Below are 23974 nucleotides of genomic sequence, written 5' to 3' on the forward strand. Positions count from 1 at the left end.
CATTTATAAGATTATTTCTTTGTTGCTTTGTATGTCCCTCCCCCACAGTATAACCCCCGCTTTCACTATATTTGATGTCAGTATAACTTGTGGAAGCGATGGGGAAAAAATAAGTCGTTTAAGAATACAGGTGGACTTGTTGCAACAATGAGAAGTACAAGTTGTCATGTGGAAAACGAGCTTTAAGTCGGTGCTGGGGGGAAGAGGGGGGAAGGATTGGGTGAGGGGGGGAGGGGAGAGGCTGGGAAGGGATGTGAAGGGTAAACAAAGGAGGAAGCTGCAATGCTTGGTAAGAAATGTATGCATTATCCTGCCCATGTAATTGTAACCACTCTGTACAGTATGTTCACAAATAAAATAAAATTTAAAAAAAAAATGGAGAACCACTTGAAGTGGCTAAAGAAAATGGTGGTAACAAGAGAGAAAAAGTAAAAGGCAAAGCTGTCCCTGTACAGTAACAATGAAGCCTCAGTAGTTCTGAGTCTACACACACACGCACACACACACACACACACACACACACACACACACACACACACACACACTTCTCTCTTAGTGAAGCCTTAATAGATCCTGGAAAGACCACAGAAATGATATCTATTATTCTTGAAGAGAAAATCATCTGTGACTAAAAACTGTCCAAGATACTGATCATTGTCTCTGTTCTTCTATTTGACCAAGTCTCTGTTTAATAGGCAGAAAATGGAGTCAATTTTTGAAGCAATTCATAGTTACTACTTTGAATTGCAGGAATATGATTTTTAGATTGGAAGAAGGCTTATTTTCCTAAGATAAAATGGTTTTATATATAATATTATTCTAGAAAATTTAAAAGACTACAAATGAATAAATAAACAACAGTTAACAAGTCATTTTTAGCATAAATTATGATGGTTCACTTAAACATGATGGCTCACTTAAACATAAAATAAACGAGTGAAGGGCTGGGATGTAGCTCAGTGGCAAAGCACTTGCCTAGCAAGTGCAACGTCCTGGGTTCAATCCCCAGTACCAAAAAAAAAAAAAAAGATAAAATAAACGAGTGAAAACTTGTGATTATCAAGATAATTCACATATAAAATAGTCTCACAAGTATGAGATACCATAATCTAGAACATTTTGCATTTATTTATGTGAAATATTAGCCGAAGACATGATCACACTATTTACTGTCAAATCATGGGTTTCCACAACTGCTGTCATGTAAAGGGAGAAAGGTTTCCTTTTTAAATAGTTTAGCTACAAAACTGACGGTTCATTATCAGGAAAAAAAAAGATTTGATAGTTTATTTTTAGTAACAAAGAACATCTTTATTAAAAAAAATAAAAACCACCTCTGCTACTGAAGTAAGGAGTTCAAGTCTGGCTGGTGCCATATTGGCCACATGGTAGATGATAGGGTCTGGCATCTTGTCTTCATGCTGCCGGGGAGGGAAAAACCCCTGTCCATCACCTGCCTCCCAGGTGATAGGCTTACAGGAACCTGGGAGGCAGAGGCAGGGGCAGGCACTGGCTAATAGATTACTGAACTGTCACTCCAATGCCTGGAACTGAGAATTTTTCGTGGATCTGCTCCCTGCTTGGGCCCTATTTAGGCCCAACCCAGCCGCAAAGATACTATGTCCCCTGTCTCAGAGATCTTGTCTTATTTCCTGTCTCCTGGTTTGTCTCCGGTCATCATGGCATCCCAATTCAGCTCTCCAACAGAGAGAGCTTGTATTGTTGTATTGGTTTTTGTTCTTTCTTTCCTCTCTAGCATGTTTACTAGTTGTGTTATGTGTATTTGGGGGCTGCAGGCCTTTATAACAACTGGCTGCCTGCAGCCTGCTAACTGTAAAGACTCGAGTTATTTCATATTCCAAAAGGTGGCTTCTGGGGTGTTTCACCTTATAACACTACAACTCTGGGATTTAAGGGAACTCGGGGGAAAAAAGTTAGTAAAAATTTAATATGTAAAATACAGGATAATTTAGGATAGATACTAAATTAAGTTTTTTCCCTTTATTTTTCCCCTTCAGAATTGGGGTTTGAATTCAGTGCTTTGATTTCATGCTCTACTACTTGAGCCACATCTCCAGCAATTTTTGCTTTAGTCTTTTTGCCTTTTTATTTTCTTGTGTCAGCCTGGACTACAATACCTCTTATCACACCTAAGCTACAGACATGTGAAAGTCTAAATAGACCTGTTGAGATGGGCTCTTGCAATTTTCTTTTCTCCTAGGTTGGCCTACATCCGTAATCTGAGTGATTTTAACCTCTTTCATAGCTGGGAAGACAGGGTCTTGTTATAGTACCCCTTGATTGGTTGAAATGTGAACTTTTGCCCATGTTGATCTCAAACCACTTTCCTTCCAATTTCACCCTCCCAAGTAGCCAGAATTACATGTTTGAGCCACCAACACCCAGAATTTGGATTTTAAGTTCAAAAAATATGGAAAACATTTTAAACCAAAAATAGATGTGATATTTATTCTAGGTCTCATATAAATTTTTCTATATTCTTGATAGTTTTATTGCCTAAATTTAAAATAAGAAAAGAACTATACTTATTAAACCAAGTCCTCTATCCAATTTCAGTTTTTCCATAAAGAAAATTAAATTTTAATATATAATACAACCTATATTGCAACTATATTGTAATTCATACTTGAAATCTAGAAATTAAAGTCACCTTCAATGTTCCATCGAGGCAGATAGGTAAGAGAGTTAAAGGACTCAATAAGAATTGTGTTGTATCAATGATTACCCTAAGAATTTCTATAATTTCTTCATATATTTTGTAAGAAGCTAAATTAAAAAGACAGGAAAATGGGCCAGCATGACAAAATTCTACCTTAACTTTCCAGAAGACAAAATTCAAGATGCAGTTTTTTTTTAACTTTTAAAATTTATTTTTAAAATTATCTTTATGGAGTTGTGTAAAGACAGTGCCATATAACAAAGCAGCTTATGAATACAACGCATCTTGATCAGTGTCACCCCTTCAATATTCTCACCCCACTTCGATCTACCCATTTCCTTAGTTTTCTTAGTTTTGTGGTATATACAATGAATTGTTGCTCGTATTCTCCCCTTTCCACCCTTCATTCATCTTCCCTTCTGTCATGGGCCCACTTCCCATCTTGGGTATACTCATTTCCTGGTGCTGATTTTGTTGAGTTTTGATCTAATCATCCTATTTGAGCTCTCATAAGTCAATTATACTTCAGTTAAATTCATTTGTAACTACTTGTCTACCACCCAGTATGCTTACTTACAGATTCATAGGTACACTCTAGCTACCACAAATGAGGGAAACCATATAACCTTTGTTTCTCTGGGTCTGTCTGAGGGTTTAAATTTTGAGGGTTTAATTTTTTGAGCTCTAAATATATTCTGGATATTAGGCTCTTGTCTGATGTATAGCCGGTAAAAGTCTCCCATTCTCTGAGCTTTCTAGTTAGCTTGTTAGCTATGTCCTTTGCCATGCAGAAACTTTTAAATTTGATGTAATCCCATTTATCAAGTCTTTCTTTAATTTATTGTGTTTCTGGATTTTTACTTAGAATGTTTTGACCTGTGCTCAGGAGCCCTAGTGATTTCCCTATCCCTTCCTATAAAAGTTTCATGATTTCTGGTCTTACATTGAGGTCTTTGATCCATTTTGAATTGATGCTGGTGCAAGGTGGTATATTAGCATCTAATTTCAGTTTTTTGCACCAGCACCAGTTTTGCCATTTGTTGAAGAGGTTGTCTTTCTTCCAGCCTATGTTTTTGGCTCCCTTATCAAATATTGAATGGCTATAGGTCTGTGGGTTCATTTTTATATCTTCTATTCAGTACCACTAGTCCTCAGTACTATTTTTGTGCCAATCCCAAGCTGTTTGCATTACTATGACTCTGTAATAGAGCTTAAAGTTTGGTATTATTATTCCCTCAACATTGTGCTGCCTGCTAAGGACTGCTCTTGTTATATGGGGTCTTTTGTTATTCATGCAAATTTTTGAATTGTTTTCTTTATCCTAATCAAGAAGATGTTGAGATTTGGATTGGGACTCCATTGAATTTGTGAACTGCTTTGGGAAGTATTGCCATTTTCACAATGTTAGTTCTTCCAATCCAGGAGCATGGAAAGTCTTTACATTTTGTTAAATCTTTTCCAATTTCCTATTTCAAATTTTAAAGAGAATCAACAAAACCAAAAGTTGGTTCTTTAATAAAATTGACAGGTCCCTAGAAAACTTGACTAAGAAGTCATTGAAATAAATAAAATCAGAAATGAAGAGGAAAACATCAATAGAGTCAAGTAAAATTCAGTATATGGGAATACCTTACAAGCCTATATGGAAATAAACTGGAGAATCCGGTAGAAATGAATACATTCCTAGACAATTGATTATGCCCAAACTGAGCCAGGACAACATTAACCAACTAAACACATCCACCACAAGTAATGAAATTGAATTGGTAATAAAAGACTTATGTTCCAGAAAAAGCCCAGGACCTGATGCTTCACAGTTGAATTCTATAAGATTTTTAAAGAACTAACACCAATAATCCTCAAACTCTTCAATGAAATAGAAAAGGAAGGATCAGTTCCAAACTCATTCTATGAAACTAGTATTACACTCATCCCAAAGGACACATCAAGAAAAGAGAATTTTAGACCAATTTCCTTAATGAATATAGATGCAAAACTTCTCAACAAAATACTAGCAACTGAATCAAACTGAATCCAACAACTAATAAAGGAAATCACACACTATGATCAAACGGGATTTAGCCCAAGGATGAAAAGCTGGTTCAACATACATAAATCAATAAATGTAATACAACATATAAACAGAAGCAAGCACATTTCCTCTAAAATCAGGAAGGAGATAAGTAAGGGTATGCACTTTCTCCACTCCTTTTTAATACAGTGTTGGAATTTCTAGTAAGAGCCATAGGCAAGAGAAAGACATAAAGAGGACCCAAAGATGGAAAAAAAAGAAGTGAAACTATCCCTTTTGGCAGATGACAAGATCCTGTAACTAAAGGACCCTAAAGTTTTCTCTCCCATCCTACTAGAGCTAATCCAAAACTTCAGCAAAGTAGCAGGGTATGAACTCAAACCACAAATATCAGTAGCTTTTCCGTATGTCAACAATGATTGAGATTGAAATCAGAAAGCAAGCCCATTTGCAATTGCCCCCCCAAAAAATAAATACTTAGGAATTAACAAAAAATCTGAAAGACCTCGATGGTGAACACTTTAAGAATTCGAATACGCAGTGTTTTTTCTAGATCTAGCATCAAAACTATAACAAGAAGGTTGAATCCTTAAAAGACTGGCACATAAATTGAAAAAAAGGTACTAAAATTTATGTTTTAATGTATTTCTTAAAGAAGGATGTTTCCAAATAAACCAAGGATTGACAAATATACAGAATAATGATCATTGTTTTCAATTAATCAATCACTAATAGTGGGATCTAGAAAGTGAGTTTACCTATAATATAAAAATGTAAACTATTTTCATTGAACTATATCAATCTGTGTGATGAATAGCACTAAGAAATCCTCAAAGCCTTCCATTTGTATTAGAATAACATTATTCAAGAAATTTGAAAATCTTATGAAAAATTTTCATGCAAAGCTTTGGTCTTGGATTAAGTCTTCCAGACTCATATACATCACAAAATCAGAGCATCATTTCACATAGATTACTATTTTATCACTTGAAAGCTTTATGTTTCATGTTTTAAATAAAAACAGAAGTTTTTTATTTGCTGTAGTTTAAGAAGTTCAACCAGAGAATTTGAATCTATCAAACCTTCCACTCCAAAAGAATAGAATATACAAAATATCTAGAGTGTTCTGCCAGAAAGGAAAGGAACAGTGTTATAAAACAGAAAAGGAAGAATGATGAAAGAGACAACATATAGATGTACTGTTCCCATAAACTAACATGCTGAATTGTAACTCCTTTATAAAGTAATTAACAATAACTACAAAAAAGATTTCAGAAATGTGTATATGTAATATATATGAAGAAATAGCATATATTTTAAAGTAATGAATATTGATTTACTTCAATTAAATAAAAATATTTCAGAAAAATGCAAAAGGATTTATACTATCTATAATCTACTATCTACTATCTACAATACTATCTCGTATCACATGAACAAAAAAGAGTGGAAGCAAGTACTCTTTTATTTTTTTCTTAACATTGAAGATTATTACTTTAAAGAGCTCTTACAGAGCTGTAAGATACTGATAGGTATTTTACATAATCAATATAAGCACAATAGAACCTTTTAAGTATAAAATTATCACAGTTAACCTAAAATTAAAGTTTTCTTCTGAATTGCAAACCATCTTAGTGAGAAGTTACATTTTATTTGCAATATACTTAAAAAATGTTACTTACTGGAATTGAGATTTTTTTCAAATTACAATCCTTTTCCAGGAGATCATAAACATATTTTGTGATGATCTAAGAAGGAAAGAAATAAAACATTAAGATGCAATTTCATTCACTCTGAAAGTTTATATAAATTTTATAAATTGAAAGTTATTGCTCTGAGTAAGCTTATCTCTATCTTAGACTGCTTTGACAGCACATTAACAGACTTTCCACAGCTGTGGAGCACCTTTCTACTCAAGGTTAGAGCCATTAAAACACAGACACACAGACGTGCCCGTGCGCACACACAAACACACACACACACACACACACACACACACCAACTCAGAAAACTTATGACTTCGTTGAAAAAGAACACTTTTAAAGTATTTTTCTTCCCCCATCCCAAAGTCTCTAGAATGTTTCCTTTACAATATCCCTACAGATATTATAGCCAATATAATTTTGTGAAGTATGAAATCTCAACACTTAATTGTATTCACTAAATCAAGGAGAAAAATGTCACTGGTATTGCAAGCAGATAATACAGTATTTTCAATCCTAGGTTTATAGAATGTATAATAGTCCTGTTACAATCTCCTCAAAGATGGCTTTGTCCCAATTCTTGGAACCTGTGAGTGTTATGTTACATGGTAAATAGACCTGCACATATAATTAAGATTAAAAACCTTAAAAATTTAGCCAGGATTATCATGGTGGGTTCTTTCTAATCTTTTAAGTCCTCAAAAGTGGAAAATTACAGAAATAAAATATGTCAGAGAAATAGAATGTAAGATGGACTTAATTAGCTGCTCTTGGTTTTAAAAGTAGAAATAGTCAAAAGCCAACGAAGTTTGGCTTTTGTAATTAGTAGGAAAATGAAACCACAGTCTTAGAACTGCAAGGATCTGAATGCATACAACAACCCAAATAAGCAATAAATGCATTGTCTCCTATAGCCCACAAACTCTGTCTATACCTTGATTTTAGTATAATGAGTCTCAAATTTGACTTCTAGTCTACAGAATTAAAAGACAGTAAGTCTGTGTTGTTTTAAGCAACAACTGGCAAGTGTTACAGCATCAACAAACTGATATATAATTTCTATCCTAATATAAATTATAATTGTTTTCCTTAGAAGTAAAAAGTAAACAAGGCTGTCTGGAATAGGAATATTTAATGGATAATTTTAACGGCCCTTTAAGGAGTGTTTCTCCTCCTTAAAATATCTTTTTGCAAAATATCTTACAGAATAACTTTAGGAACATAATTAAAATACAAATTTTGTGAAACAAAATGAGAAAATAATTCTTTTTTTTAGAAAATTAATATGACAATTGCTTTGATGCTATATTATGTAATCCACAATAGATCTGTTAGTTTGCTTTCTTCACAGAGTCAAAAATTCTTTCTTCTATATACACACAGTCATTTCATTTCAGAAGCAGTATATTAAACGTATGCTAGTACAACTTTATCTTGGTTAGTAACAGCAATTTCAAAGTTATGAGACTACATTAAACTAGGTAATAATTGTCTAGTTTATTAATCTACTAATATTCCTATATTGAATACAATAATTAAATTATGTTTATTATATTTCACTGGAAAGTAGTAATACTATAGTACTTGAAACAGTAAACTAAATATATAGACTCAAACATAAAACCATGAAGTCACATAATGGCCTTACTCCACTCACTCCACTTCAAGAGAAGTGCTTAACTAAATGAGATTAGCTAAAATGTATAATGTTCTAAAATTTTCTATAAAAGCATAACATATGCTTATAGCTAAAGAAACAACAAAAGTAAACTTGAAGTCTACCACTATGCAAGAGATAGAACATAAGAGAAATTTAAAAGGTAAACTATTTTTACTGCTTAAATCTTATATCAATGAGAACTGTAAGATTCTCAATTTTGATTAAAAAGGATGATACCAAATTTGAAAATCCTTACATTGGATATAGAGAGCAAGTATATGTTCTAAAATTTGTAATATATCAGTTCAAGAAATATAGTAATAGAGCTGGAAAGGTGGCTCAGTGGCACTTGCCTTGCATGCCTGGGCCCTGGGTTCGATTCCTCAGCACCACATAAGAAAAAAGAAAAAAGCCGGAAGTGGAGCTGAAGCTCAAGTGGTAAAGCGCTAGCCTTGAGCTGAAGAGCTGAGGGACGGCACCCAGGCCCAGAGTTCAGACCCCACAACCGGACCACCCCCCAAAAAAAAGAAATATAGTGATAAATCCAGCAGGAGTTGGAGAAACATTATCTAATTTGCCTAATCTGTTTTGTTCTCTAATTCCTGACTACAAAAGAATAATAACTATAGATTGAATCATGTCTTTCTAAGGCAGTGTTTTTCCTCTGCCCTAATCATTGTCCCAGAAATATATCTTATGGCAACTTTTCCAGTTAACTTTCTCTGCTATACCCAACCTTCTGGGGTAGGGCAAAGTGTCCATCTCAGTACTCCTCTGGACAAGATTGAATTTTATCATTGAACACACTATTTCTATGTCAACTACCTTTTGCTACACAATTAGTCTCAGAAGATGATGATTTCAGTATCCTAACCTTTTTCTTATTATTTAAAGGAGACTGTATGGCAAATTTCACATGGTACAAGAATTCTCCCCATCCACTCAAGTCTACATCTTTTTAGGAAGTTAAGTGTCTCCAATTTTAAAAAATCTTCCTAATTGCTGAATCAAAGCTTAGGAAAAGAAGATATCAAGAATTCATTGTCTTCCAGACTGCATAGGGTTGCAATCTGCATTTGGAAAAAAATTTTAAATATGAAAAAAGTATTTTTGTCAGAATGTTATCTGTGCTCAACAATTCTTGAGAAACTGCTCAAAGATGGAAAACAAAAGGCTTAGACAACCAAGTATTCTCAAATATTTATCTATGTTCTAGTAAGAAACACAGGAATTTCATTTCCAATTTAATGTTCAAAGAGCCTGAAAGTAGTTATTCTAGACCTCACAAAAAGTAAAGCACTTAACAAACTAAAAGTTAACACTTTCTAGAGATCCATAGGAGATTTGAGAACATTATCAGGCAAATTTCCCTGGAACCTGGAGAAAAAAGCAATTCCATACAGAGAATCAGTTCACTGGGAGCAAAATCCCAGGAAAGGACACTCTCAGTCATGATACTACTGGGTAGGATCACTTTAAATCGATGGATTCATCAGTTTAAATAATCAGTGTGGATAATTTTAAGATTTAAAAGATAATGACCTCATAATTGGTGTGGCAAACTTTGTGAGCATTGTGTCTAGAAGGTTCTCACTGTAAAAAAATATAGATAGGGGCTGGGAAGGTGGCTCAGTGGTAGAGCTTTACATGCATGAAGCCCTGGGTTCGATTCCTCAGCACCACATAAGCAAAAAAGAAAAAAGCCGAAGTGGCGCAGTGACTCACATGGTAGAGGGCTAGCCTTCTGAAGAGCTGAGGGACAGCACCCAGGCCCAGAGTTCAGGCCCCATGACTGGACCCAACAAAAAAAAAAAAAGATAGGGGCTGGGAAGGTGGCTCAGTGGTAGAGGGCTTGCCTCACATGCACGAGGCCTTGAGTTCAATTCCTCAGTATCACATAAACAGAAAGGGCCGGAAGTGGTGCTGTGGCTCAAGTGGTAGAGCACTAGCCTTTAACTGAAATGCTCAGGGACAGCACTCAGGCCCAGAGTTCACAACCCAGGACTGGAAAAAAAAAAAAAAAACAAGAAAAAAAAAAAGGACAGGAATAACAATTTGAAATAATCCTGTTCTTTGTTTCCATCAATAACATATTACTATTTTATATATGCCAATATGGACAGAAGTAAAATGCTAAATTCAAGCTCACTGAAAGAGAGACAACAGAGAAGATAAACAGGGGAATATGAGAAGAAATTTGAAAACTGGATGTAAGAAGAAATTTTGGCCGCACACAACCCAACTAAAGCAAATAGTAACACTACTTAACTACTGGTTACATACACATAAAATTTCATACAACAGACCCATCTATTTGATATCCCATCAAATGTTCAACAAAAAATTACCAGGCATGCTAAAAGGAAAAACAAACAAACAAGACAACAACACATAAAAACATCAAATCTACACCAAGTATCAGAGCCAAATACAAATAATGGAACAGATATTGGAATTATCAAACTGAGAGTTTTTAACAACTACAATTAATATGCTAATTAAATTAGAAAAATGGACAATATATTAAATAACATGGCAATGTAAGTAGAAACGTGGAAACTAATCAATAAATACAATGAAATAAACAAAACAGCCACTGTAATAGATGTAAGGAATGACTGTGATGGGCTCACTAGAAGACAGGTCAGGGCCAAGGCAAGCATCATGGAGCTTGAAGATAAATCAATACAGATGTCTAAAATTTTAATAAAAAACAAGAGTAAGAGGACATTTTCAGAGAATCATGACACAGTTGCAAAAAACTAAAAATTTCACATATAATACAAGAAGAAAGGAAAAGACTATTATTTGAAGTAATTATTTGAAGTAATGATTTTTCAAAATTATTGAAAGATACAAAAGGATAAATCCAGGAAATATAGAAAATACCAAACAGGATAACTGTAAGCAACTGTATCTAGCTATACCACATTCTGTAGAAAATCAAAGACAAGGAAAATCATGAAAGAAGTCAGAATTAAGGATGTGGCAAGGAAACCTTTACTACAAATGAATCTTGGTAAGAATTACATTGAAAACCCCTTAGATACTACCCAAGCAAAAGGAGGGTGCAATACAATATTCAGTGATGAAAAGGAACCCCAGGCTAAATTATAAGAACAAAAAACTACTCATAAATAATATCATACCTTAAAAAATTATCTGGCAAAGGTGAACGTTTTTTTTCCCCCAGACTGGGGCTGGAACTCAGGACCTGAGCTCTGTCCCTTGGCTTTTTTACTTAAAGCTGGGGCTCTACCACTTGAGCCACCACTCCACTTCTGTCTTTTTTGATAGTTAATTATGAAAAGAGCACACACTTTCTGGCTTTGAAACATGATCTTTAAATCTCAGCCTCCTGAGTAACTAGAATTACAGGCATAAACCATTAGTATCTGGCTGAAAAATAATCTGTTAAGACAAGTTGAGAAAAAAAAATTGCCAGTAAACCTTGCAAGAAATGTTAAATTACTTCAGAGGAAAGGAATATGATATATGTCAGATGTTGGGCTACATACCAAAGATAGAAGGATATTAAAGTAGATATATGGTAAGGTAAGATAAAGTCTTTTATTTCTTGTATTTTAACTAATCTAACAGGTAATCATCCCTTCAGAATAATAATAAGACAAGGTATTTGAAGTGAAAGGAATGAAAAAATGCTATCAATGAAAAGAAGCAGGAAGTGAGATAATGATCTATTATCAGAGTACTTGTTCTACCCATGAGAAGGTCTATTTGTTAGCAGAAAAAACATGGAAAGCTAACATTTACTACAATTTATCATTTTTCTGGGTTTCTTAAAATTCCAATGAAGTAGTAATATAGATAAAAGTAAATGACATAAAACTGTAACCCCTTTGTACATACCTTCATAATAACAATAAAATGCATAAAGAAAATAAAAAGTAAATGAATCCATAAGAAGGGTATAGAGAAATGATTTTGAAATCATATATTCATGAAATAAAGATGTTGGTTACCATTAGAGTAGTATACACTAAGATAAAGTCTAAACTATTTTTCTAGTAAGAGTGACCAAAGAAATAAGAATACACATAGGAATAAGAAAAATAAAATTTTATCACTTGGTACAGTACCTCCCAGAAGGGGTTCATATTCATCATGCTATAAATTTACTCCAGACATTTAGTTACCAGTTACTGTGTAATTATCATTATCTCATTTATTTCATCACCACTTCTGGACTTTAATTAAGCAATAATCCAGCACTGATATTCTTTACTCTAGTAAAAGTGCTGTGATTATTTTAGTAGATTGTAACTTAAGTGACTGGAATAAAGGTGATAGTATGAAGCCTTTAAAACAATGCTTGGGACCTTTTTCACTGAATTTGAAAACAAAAATTGTAAACAAATAATAAAAGCTATCATAGATATATAAGAGAATAGATATAAATATTTTAATTAAAATATTTAAAGTTTATTACTTGATAGTTAAGCTTTAATTTTTACTCTGAAGTCATTAGTAAATCTGGCCTCATTAACAGCAATAACAATTTTTATTTCACAAGTTTATTAATTATGTAAGATAAAACATTTTATTAAGTCCATTAGAAAATTAAGAACTTCAGCCCAAGATATCAATATAAACATCAATATCAATATATACTAAGTTATATTCACCCCTAAATGCTACAACAATCCTGAGTTTGGGTGTAAGAGTGAATGAACAACTAAAAATAAAACTCAAATTTATGAACTTCTTTGCTCCTTAAAATCAAGGAAAATCTTAGAAATCAAACTGACTAAATCAGAACAGTAAAAACATTTTAAGAAATTCAAACACTAAAAAAATTTTTTAATGAAATATTTAATTTTTTATTATTTTATTTATTTATTTAATTGGCCATCATGGCTTGAATTCTGGGCCTGGGCGCTGTCCCTCAGCTTTTCAGCTCAAGGCTAGTGCTCTACCACTTGAGCCACAGCACCACTTCCAGTTTTCTAGTGGTTCATTGGAGATAAGTCTCAAGGACTTTCCTGCCCAGGCTGGCTTTGAACTGTGATCCTCAGGTCTCAGCCTCCTGAGTAGCTAGGATTACAGGTGTGACCCACCAGCGCCTGGCATATTTAAATAATTTTAAAGAAAGAATATTTTTAAAGCCTTAGGATAATCAATTGTTATCTAGCAGAAATCTAGTTCTAATTAATGGAAATGAATTAAATTATTGGCAGTTAGTACATTTAATCTTAGATCAGTGCTTAAAATAACTATGTACCTAATTTTACATTATATACTTAAACATTTGAAAACAGTTTAAAAATTATATTTATTGTTACTGTAAAGGTGATGTGCAGAGTGGTTACAGTCATATAAGAAGATAAAGAGCACATTTCTCTTTGAAAAATGTTACCCCTTTCCCTCAATCTCTCCTGGGTTTTCCCTCTATCCTCACCCACATATTATATAGTTCTTTGCCCACATAGTGTCTAGTGAATATCATTGCTGCAGTTGTTCAGCCTTTGTCCCACAATTTCAGCCTTCGTGCTTCCCCTTACCCTCCCAAAGACAGATAAGTGAAAGTAGTAATGATACTTTGGAGAAAGACTTGCTTTTAAATAATCTTTACTGAGATTGCATATACTCTGTTTATTGATAAAAATCCCATACCATTAAAGAAAATGTTCTTACTGATTTTCTCCCTAAAGAGACAACATGACATTGGCAAAAATTTGGGCTATGAGCAAGCAGTAAGTTGACAAAGAACATGTTTATCATAAGCCAGGCTTAATTGTGGTGCACATCCATAATCCCTGCAACTCAAGAAGTAGACACAGGAAGATCTCAAGTTCCAGGCCAGCCGGGGCAAATAAAGTAAATAAATCTCAAGTAAATAAAACAAATACAACAGGTGCAAGGAGATGGTTCAAGTGGTAGAGTAGTCTAGTACTTACCCAGCATTTGAGGCTAGGCTGACCTCAAACTGAGATCCTCCCAATCTCTGCTTCCAGAGTAGCTAGGATTACAAATGTCAATAACTGAAACTGGTCCATTAATTCTTTCTTTTTGGTATAACTTTCAAATAATTTCCTTTATGTGATGCATTATTGTTAGCTATAGTTACCCTTAATACTATGGTAGAACTTCTTGTTTCTAGCTAACTATAATTTAGTACCCATTGATTAACCTTTCTCTATCATTTCCTAACCCTCCTCTTCCCAGGCTCTGATAAAAATAATTTACTTTCAATCTCTATTAAATAAACTATTTTAGAGTCTAAATATGTGTACGATCATGTAGTAACTGTCTTTCTGCATCTACATTATTTCATTTTACATATGCTCTGCAGTCTCATCCATGTTGTTGCAAATGACAGGATCAATTCTTTACATAATTGAATAGTATTCCATGTGTATATTTAGAATGTTTTTGTTATCCATTCATCAACTGCTAAAAACATAAGTTGTTGTTTTCACTTCTTAGATACTGTAAATAGTACTATTATAAGCATGTAAGCATAGGAGTCTCTATGACATCTCATTTCATTTCCCTTGAATATACAGCCAACAGTAGGAGTGTTGCTTTATACTCACTGGCAGATGCCCTTCCACACAAGTCATGCCTCCATCCCCATAGAACTTTTTAGTTATAAAAAGAAAAATAATAGGCTGGGAAGGTGGCTCAGTGGTAGAGTGCTTGCCTTGCATGCATGAGGCCCTGGGTTCGATTCCTCAGCACCACATAAGCAGAAAAAAAAGCTGGAAGTGGCGCTGTGACTCAAGTGGTAGAGCACTAGCCTTGAGCTGAAGAGCTGAGGGACAGCGCCCAGGCCCAGAGTTCAGGCCCCACAACCAGACCCAAAAAAAGAAAAAAGAAAAAAAGAAAAAAAAAGAAAAATAATAGTAATTTCACACAGGGTCCTGGAAGACATCAACCAGTGGTAGAAGAAATCAAAATCACATGCTTCTGAATGGATCAAGAAAATGTGGTATATACACACAATGGAATTCTATGCTTCTATCAGAAAAAAGGTTATCACCCCATTGTAAGGAAATGGAAAGACTTTAGAAAAATCATATTAAGTAAGCCAGACCCAAAGACACATAGGCTCCATGGTTTCCCTTATGTATAATAATTAGTATATATCTAGGATGGTCCTAGCAGAGGATCACAATAGCTCTATAGTTATGTACATATGATCATATAAAATGGTGCTAATTGAAATGAACTCCCAGATAGGAAAACCGAGGTTTTTCTTTGTTGTTATTGTTGTTGTTTTTAATGTATTGTGCTAAGTTATTTCTTTTTTCTTTCATTTTTTTTCCCTCTGGTTTATCCCCTGATGTCATTGTTTTTTATTTTGGTACCCTGTATATATTACACACACACACACACACACACACACACACACACACACATATGTTTATCTGATTTGGAGAAGGGAAGGGGAACAACAAAATGATGAGACAAAGGACAAAGTGTGAACTAATGCAACAGTGATAATCACAAGACACTATGTTGGAAATGAACTTTACAACTTGAGGGGAAAAGTGGGAGAAAACCCAAGGAGAGGTAACAATGTTTAACAAGAAATGTACTCATTACTTTATGTATGTAACTGTAACCCCTCTGTAATCACCTTTACAATAAAATTAAATTTAAAAAGTCATGCTTCTGATAATATGCTCAAATGTATAGAAGATCACAGCTAAAATACTTATGTCAAAAAATGAACACCTTGAATCTAACAGATGTGTCATGCCATAGCTTATAAAGGTGTATAAGAAACTTATCTAAAAATTAGTTTTTATATTGAAAAATCAAAATGATATAATTTTTTTTAAATGTGAGAGTATATACAGTGTTCCCCCTCACTGGCTCCTATAGACAATCTTAGGCATGATGCCTGGGTCAAGTTACTAGGAGCCAATGTAATAAGTTGTCTAAAAATTTACATTCTCCTCTTACAGTACACTAGGCATTCACATCATAGCTAAAGATTTCCTGGTATGTAATTATTTACTGTTATTAAGAAAAAATAATTTGCAGTTAATCACACTGAATAAGCTCAGCACAATAAGGAAGACTGATAAGAGAATTCTCTACACACCAAAGCAAAAAACTAAGCAGTGCAGCAAATGTATCGTGTGTGTGTGTGTGTGTGTGTGTGTGTGTGTGTGTGTGTGTGTGTGTGTGTGTGTGTGTGTGTGTGCAGGCCCTGGGGTTTGGTAGGTCCAAGGGCTGCATTTTTTGTTCAACTCCAGTGCTTCACTTCTTGAGCCACAACTCTACTTATGGCTTTGTCTCACAGACTGTGATCCTCAGATCTCAGCCACCTGAGGAGCTAGGATTACAGACCTGAGTCACAAGTACCCAGCTATCAATGTATTTTTTATTATTCTCTTTTTCTTACTAAATGTACGTTGCTAATTTATTGTCCCAAAGTGATCTCAGTGAACTACCTCTTGGTATAAAAACTGTCACTCTTCTTAAAATAACTATAATGTCCAATTTTAATTATATTAGCATATTTAATAATAATACATATAGCTGCAAGAATCATTTATTGAATACTATTAAAATCAGATAAGCAAAACTACTATTTGGAGACAGAATATTCTTCCTTCTTCAAGTCCTTTTTATCCACACTCTATAATCCATCTGAACTCTCCTAGGATGAAATGAAAGAAGAAACAATTGAAGAAAGGGAAAAGGAGACAAAGGAAGGGAGAAGTAGAGGAGGGAAAAGGAGGAAGGCAAGAAACAAAATTTCTCAATAATTAAGATTTAATATTCAATAATGTCAGTAAGGAGGAAGGCAAGAAACAAAATTTCTCAATAATTAAGATTTAATATTCAATGTCAGTTTGGTTAAACCAAAGCGGTCTCCTCTAGCATCTTTACATTAAAGAGACTATGCTATGAATGGCAATGAATTATCTAATTAGAACTAAAGCACTTTTACCCTGGATGTATATCCTTTTAAGTCAGAACTTCATCTCAAAATTTCACAAAAATTATCCCCAGTTCACTTCTAGTTTCCCCTTAAAACCTTTTATACTTCATTTTTGGTGGGTACATTTTAAACCTTTAATCTTTTGAAGCAACTGCTTTTTCATCATATATTTGGAAAAAAGTTCATTGCTCCAGCTTTTCATTAGTATTCTCTAAGGTACTACTCTATATCCCAAAATGCCCTTCATTTAGATTAGCTTCACAGCTGTTTTTACATTTTGCTTTTAACTCTTCCACAGAAGAGACTATACTCTCTCTCTCTCACCCTTTTCTTTACAATAACCAGGTACTTAAATAACTCATCTGTGCCCTGGATTTGTAAATGTATCCAACAAACTACTCCCACTAACATCACAGGCTCCTTAATGTTAAACACTGAAGCCCCTCCACATTTCCAAACATAATCCATCTGTACAGTTCCACAGGTACTCCTCTTCCTATGTGTTCATCACCTTCCCAAAATGACATTATGATTTTCTTGTCTCTCAAGCCAGATCCTCAGTGTCTTCACTCTTTCTTCTTCATACCTTCCTTCCATCTAACACAGTTGTGTAGTATTTGTGGGCACTGGCTGCACACCAAAATTAGAATATACTCTACTCCCTTAGACAAAATAGCATAGAATTTGCATAGGACCCACACATGTCCTTTTATATAGCTTATGTTATCTTTAGATTACTTAACAACATGCAGTGCAACATAAATACTATGTAAATGGTTGTTACATTGTATTGCTTATAAAGTAATGATAAGAAAAACAAGTCTGTACATGTTGGATACAGATGAAATTATTTTCCAAATATGTTTGATCTGCATTTGGTAAATTTGTGGATGCAGAACCCACAGATACCTAAGACAAAGGGACAATTGTACTGAAATACTTCTGTCTCTCTATTTACATTGTCACCTCTAGTCTTATCAATATCTCTTCCTTTCATTCATTCAGCCTCTGTATATATTTCATTTTATCAAAGGTTAGCTATGTCCTTCAGCTACAATCTGAAACTGTAACACTCCTTTTAAAATGTAAGAGGGGAAAGTGATAGAAGGAGTGAAATCCTCTTCTGTGGAGTTAGAAAAAAATGAGAAAAATGCAAGTGTAGTACCTTTCAATACCCTTTGGAAAAATTACCCAAATCCTAAATTGCACAAAGCCCTATAAGATCTGGCCCCCACCTGTAGTTTAATACTATACCATCCTCCTCACCTTTTATATTGTGGCCACATTCACTTTCTTTTAAATTCTAGCAATTTTTCATTCCATATCCTTTGCAAAAGACATTGTTTGCTCTAAATGTTTTTCTCATTCTTTGCTTATTCAGCTTTAATATCTTCCTTGGTTGATCCACCCCTCACCCTTCCTATCTACTCTTTAAGATATTGCTACAAATCTTATATTCCTCCTAATAGACACTTATATAATAAATAATGTAGTTTTCCATCTGTCTTTGATACAAGGCTTTAAGCTTTTGAAAGCTTAACATCTATTTGTATTAGGTCAAAAGTCTAGGGCCTAGTTCATGTAAAAGGAGTTAGAATTTGGTGAATAAATAGCAATAATTCATAACTTATACTTTATGTGAAATAAGTCAGATCTAGAAAGAAAAGTTCCACACTTTCTGTTTCACATATGGACTTCAATAAAAAGGTAAATGGAACGTAAAACTAGAGATTGCCAGAGGCTGGGAGCAGGGGTGAAGAGGTTGTATAATAGATACTAAAGTACAGATACAAGTGAGGTGTTAATGTTCTACACAACAGTACAGTGACTACAACTCACAGTAATTTATTGTGCAATTTATACATATCAAGAAAAGAGGATCATGACAATTTCAAATGCAAAATAATTTTAAGAAAAAAACGGTAATTATCATTACTTGATCAGTACATATTAGATACACATAAGAAAATATCCTATAGTCCATAAAAATATACTAAATGTTAATTTTTTTACTGTTTAAGGAGATGAAAATGGTAAGTACCCTGGTCTGATCATTGCACAGCCATAGACATGTACTGAATTATCATACCGTGCCCCATAAATGTGTGTGATTAAAATAAAATTAAATGTAAAGCTAATCCTCGTAAAGGAATCCTCGTTTACCGTTTGATCCATAGCCTATAGGTCCTTTCCATAGTATTCTTTGCCCTAGCCCCAGAAGCAAAAATATCTAATTACCTATTTTTTCTGTAACATATACTAAAAATGATAAGTGATTTTTTATCACTATACAGATTTATATGATCATAGTCTTAATGGGGTTTACTCTTTTATAACCACTGCCACTGAGGAAGGTAAGACATCATTTTCCTCCAATCTACCTATATTATAAACAACAAAAATATTAGTACCTGGGCTAGGGCATAGCTCAAGTATTACAGTGCCTTCCTAGGGCAATAAGGGCCTTGAGTTCAAATTCTCATCACATACACACACAATCACACACACATACACACACACATGCACTCACACATGCACAAATAAATTAGAACAACAACTTCAGTTAGGTTGTAGCATTTGAACTTGAACTCTTCTTTCCAACATTTTAATTTCCCTTCTTATATTAAATAACAATATTCCTCTATAACATGAAAATAGCACTAATCTGTGAGCTTTGACAGAAGTAAAACAAAAGTGAGACTCATATAATCATCTTGGTTTTCTGCTTGAAGTCAACTTTTGGGCTGTGGTCCAGAAAGGAGAACACTGTAAACTTACAGAATTAAGCTATTTGAGGTCAGGGAAATTGAGACAGCTGGAGTTGGCATGACACAATATCACAGAAAAGAAAATTAAGCAGAAAAGAAAAAGAAGCAATCTACATTAGTTATACCTTTAAGTCTTTGGCACAATGTTAACCTGTACATGCATGGGATAAAACTACATGAGGCTAGACAAGGAAAATTCTGAGTAATTAAACTTAAAGTTTAACAATTTCTCGAGCTCATATAGAGCTAGGAGATATTCAAGTTCCAACTCATATAGGCCTTATTGAATAACCAGAGTATTGTGTAGCAATCAGAGAAATGTTATGCCTAAACTTATGCTATGTTTAAACTTAGTCTAGAACCAACTTAACAGAGCATAGAAACAAATCCCAAATGATTAAGTTTCTCCACAAACAAGATAATTGTTGCCAAAATGAAATCCAACAATTAATTTGTTATTTTTGGCTGGTCCTTGGCCTTGAACTCAGCCTGGGCACTGTCCCAAAGCTCCTTTTGCTCAAGCCTAGTGCTCTACCACTTAAGTTACAGTACCACTTCTGGCTTTTCCTGTGATTAATTGGAGATAAGAGTTGAATGGACTCTCCTGCCTAGACTGGCTTTGAACTGCAGTTCTCAGATCTTGCCTCCTAAGTAGCATTACAGGTTTGAGCTACCAGTGCTTAACTTTCAACAACTTTTTTTTAAAAAAGGAGACACTATATCCATTACAAATTACAAGAAGAAAATATGATCCATGTCCCAGGAAGAGAATCTAGCAATAAATAAAGATCAAGAAATGATAGAAATTGCATAAGTAATAGACAGTATATGAAGCCAGCCATTATCAAAGTGTTCAAAAAAATAAAATATAATGAGAAATGAAATGTTTAAAAAAAGAAAGTTCCAAGAATTAAAAATACACCATACAAATTAAGAAATGTAGGGGATAGTTTTCACAGGAGTTTAGACACTGCAGAAGAACAGATCCACGTATATTACATTCCAATAAAAAATGTTCAGCGTGAAAAGCAGAAAACACAAATTATAAACAGTGCCTTGTCTTGGACAATGGAAAGTAGCTAAATACAGGTATATGCAGGGAGAAAAAATATTTGAAGAAATGAGAACATATCATTTTCCAAATTCAATGAACATCTATAAGCAGGTAACTGAAGAAAGACAATCTGCAAGCAGATAACTTAAGAACCCAACACACATTCCAAACCAAACTGATGGAAAGCAGTGATAAAGAATGTAAGATACAGGGAAATAAAGGTAAAAAAATACCACTGACTTCTCAGTAGAAATTATACAAGTTGAAGCAAAAGGAATTAACACTTTAAAAATAATACAAGAAAAATTAACTATTACCTGGTATTCCACATACAAGACTAGGGTGTAGCTTAAGTGGTAGAGCACTGGTTCCTTAGGAAAAAAAGTTACCAACAAAATAAATATCAGGAAACAGGTACTTGAAAAGTATGAAGGAAGATCATGGGGTAAAAGGTAGATAATTGAAGAAAGAAAGGGGGAAAATGGAGACATAATATTAAGTTCATACACAATGAAATTAAGAAAATGAGGAGAGTAATTTGGTTGGGAGGGATGGAAGAGAATGATGAAAGAGATGACACTGGCCAAGATGCATTGTACTTATAAACTAATTTGTTGAGTGGTAACTCCTTTATAAAAATACTTAAAGATAATAAAAATATAATTAAGAAAATAATAAATGGAAAAAAGACTAAAAAGAGTTAAAAATAGACATTAAAATACCTCTAGCAATCATATGAAAACTAAAACCGAGAAGTAAAGTTAATAAGATAACAGATGGCTGAAATGAGTTAGAATCATGCAAACAGTAGAGTTGTTCCTCAAAATCCATTAAGTATCCATGGAGAATATAAGCCCCACTCAGGACACTGAAATCCATGGGGATTCAAGATCCTTAAAGAAAATGGTACACCATTTTCATATAACCTACACAATCATCCTGTGTAATTTCATTATGTGCAATACTTAAATAATGTATATCCTATGCAAATAGTTGTTATACTGTACATTGTTTACAGAATGAGAAAAGTTTGTATGCATACAATATAGACTTCTACTGAAAAATACACACAAGATCTTTGCCTATTTCTTTTAGTATGACATTTACTATACAGTTCCTTCATATACAAAATCTTAAGCATCTCAGAACATAGATATGCTAAAAATAGAACAAATTTGACACATTTGGATCCAAAAAGCCAACCAAAATCCTATGTGTTAAAGGTTTGGTCACTGAGCTGTGGTAGTACTGACAGATGGTGAAACCATTAGAAGGCAAAAATCTTGTGGAAGAAAGTTAGGTCATTGAGAGTTATCTTAAAGTTTATACTGGGACCCTGCTTCCTCAGACCCTTTACTTCCTGGACCTCTTTCTCTCTCATTCTGAGCTGCCAGAAAACAAGTAGGCTTGCTGTACCACATGTTATTGGCCATGATGTGCCATACAACATGCCCCAAAACAATGGAGTAAACTAGTCATGGATTAAAATTTTTGAAACCATGAGTCAAAATAAATCTTTCATTCTTACAAGTTGATGCTGAACTAAGTATTCTGTTGCAGTGATAGAAAGCTGACTCATTTGCCAAAAAAGTAATAGATTCCCACTCAGATAATACCTAGATAATTTTTTACAAATTTATTTATTTTTTCCTTTTGGTGCTAGGAGTAGGGCATAAGCTCAGAGACTTGTGGTCTTGCTTGATGTTTCTGTTCACATTCTGGTACTTTACCATTTGTGCCATGTCTCCAGTTCCAGCTTTTCATTGATGAACTGAAGTTAAGGCTAGAGAATTTGTCCTCAGATATCAACCTCCTAGAAGCTAGAATTACAGATATCAGCCACTGGCTCATGACTTTAAATATTTTTATCAGTCTAATATAAAAAATAAGAATCATAAACATAACTATAAATAACTAATGGGAAGAAATATTGTTACTATTTCTAAAGCCCATATAAGAAACAAAACACCTCTCCAATGATTTCTAGACAATTTTAAACAGTAATCTCCAAAGACTAATATATGACTTTAATGAAAAAAACTAAGGGGATTACTTGTCAGTACAAGAAAAGACAACGTGAAAAACTGTACCTGCTATTTAATATCTCTATATTTTGACTCAAGGTAAACTTAAAAAATTACCTTCAATATTAATGTAACATCAGTGACATCTAAAAACTGTCTTCTTATTTGAAATATTTTCCTTTGTATAGTCTCATCAGATGGTACCATGTGCCCAGAGAAACAGCTGCTTTTTAAAGTTCCCTAACTCAGCACGTTCCCAACTATCAGCTCTAACTGTATGCAATTCCCACAGTATAGAATATTTTAAGTGAAATGGTTCATTAACTTGAATCTATGAAGTCCACTTTCTTCAGAGAACTGAAATTAAGCTCACAGATTTGCTAGCTCATAACTGAAATCCTCAATCATTTCTGTAGTTGTTCTTGCATTATAGAATCAAAGTAAAACATTTTTACCATTTACTATGTTATCTTTTATATTATAAATGCACTGATGTAAAAGATGATTTCAGAAGTATATTTTCAAGACCCGTAAATTACAGAGCTATCTTTATGAAATTAGAACTTCAAAATGAAGAGTTTCTGTTGCAATGTAAATAAAGGGTTTACAACTTTGTAAAACTCAAATTTAAATATATCATTGGTTCTTTCTTTCTAATAGCAACTCCAAAAAAGAGATTGACCATGCAGACCTAATCAAAGATAATAAATATAAAAGTTATAAAAATCACTAGACGCTAATGGCTTACACCTGTAATTCTAGCTTCTCAGGAGGCTGAGACTTTACTACTAAGATTCAAAAACACCCCAGGCAAGAAGTCCATGAGATTTTCTTACATCCAATTAATCATCAAAAAGTCAGACATGGAGCTGTGGCTCAAATTGTAGAGGGCTAGCTTTGAGCAAAAAAGCTAAGGGACAGGATCCAGGCCCTGAGTTCAAGTCTCAGCCTTGGCCCCCCCCAAAAGGTTTCAAAAATGGAAAGTCCTTTTTAAATATAGTTTGTAGTATTGGTAAATCATCTTTACAAATTATTTCCAAAAGGATTATTAGCAAAAAGTATGGGCTATCTGAAGCAGAAGCACATTAGTTATACACATTCCAAGAGCAAATAACTGAACTAGAATGTCAAAA

General features: G+C 33.9%; 1 protein-coding gene across 8 annotated transcripts in view; it reads right to left on the reverse strand.

Moving 5' to 3' along the window:
• Nucleotides 1-23974, reverse strand: part of Fam172a (family with sequence similarity 172, member A) — a 333594-nt gene that overhangs the window by 239924 nt on the left and 69696 nt on the right. For all 8 annotated transcript variants that reach the window (XM_013022091.1, XM_013022088.1, XM_013022086.1 and 5 more), the window contains one exon: nucleotides 6395-6460. In XM_013022091.1, coding sequence (XP_012877545.1) covers nucleotides 6395-6460 — 66 coding nt within the window. The remainder of the gene's footprint in view (nucleotides 1-6394; nucleotides 6461-23974) is intronic.

Source organism: Dipodomys ordii, unplaced genomic scaffold, assembly GCF_000151885.1.
Source record: "Dipodomys ordii isolate 6190 unplaced genomic scaffold, Dord_2.0 Scaffold59, whole genome shotgun sequence".
In the NCBI taxonomy this organism is placed as follows: Eukaryota; Metazoa; Chordata; class Mammalia; order Rodentia; family Heteromyidae; genus Dipodomys; species Dipodomys ordii.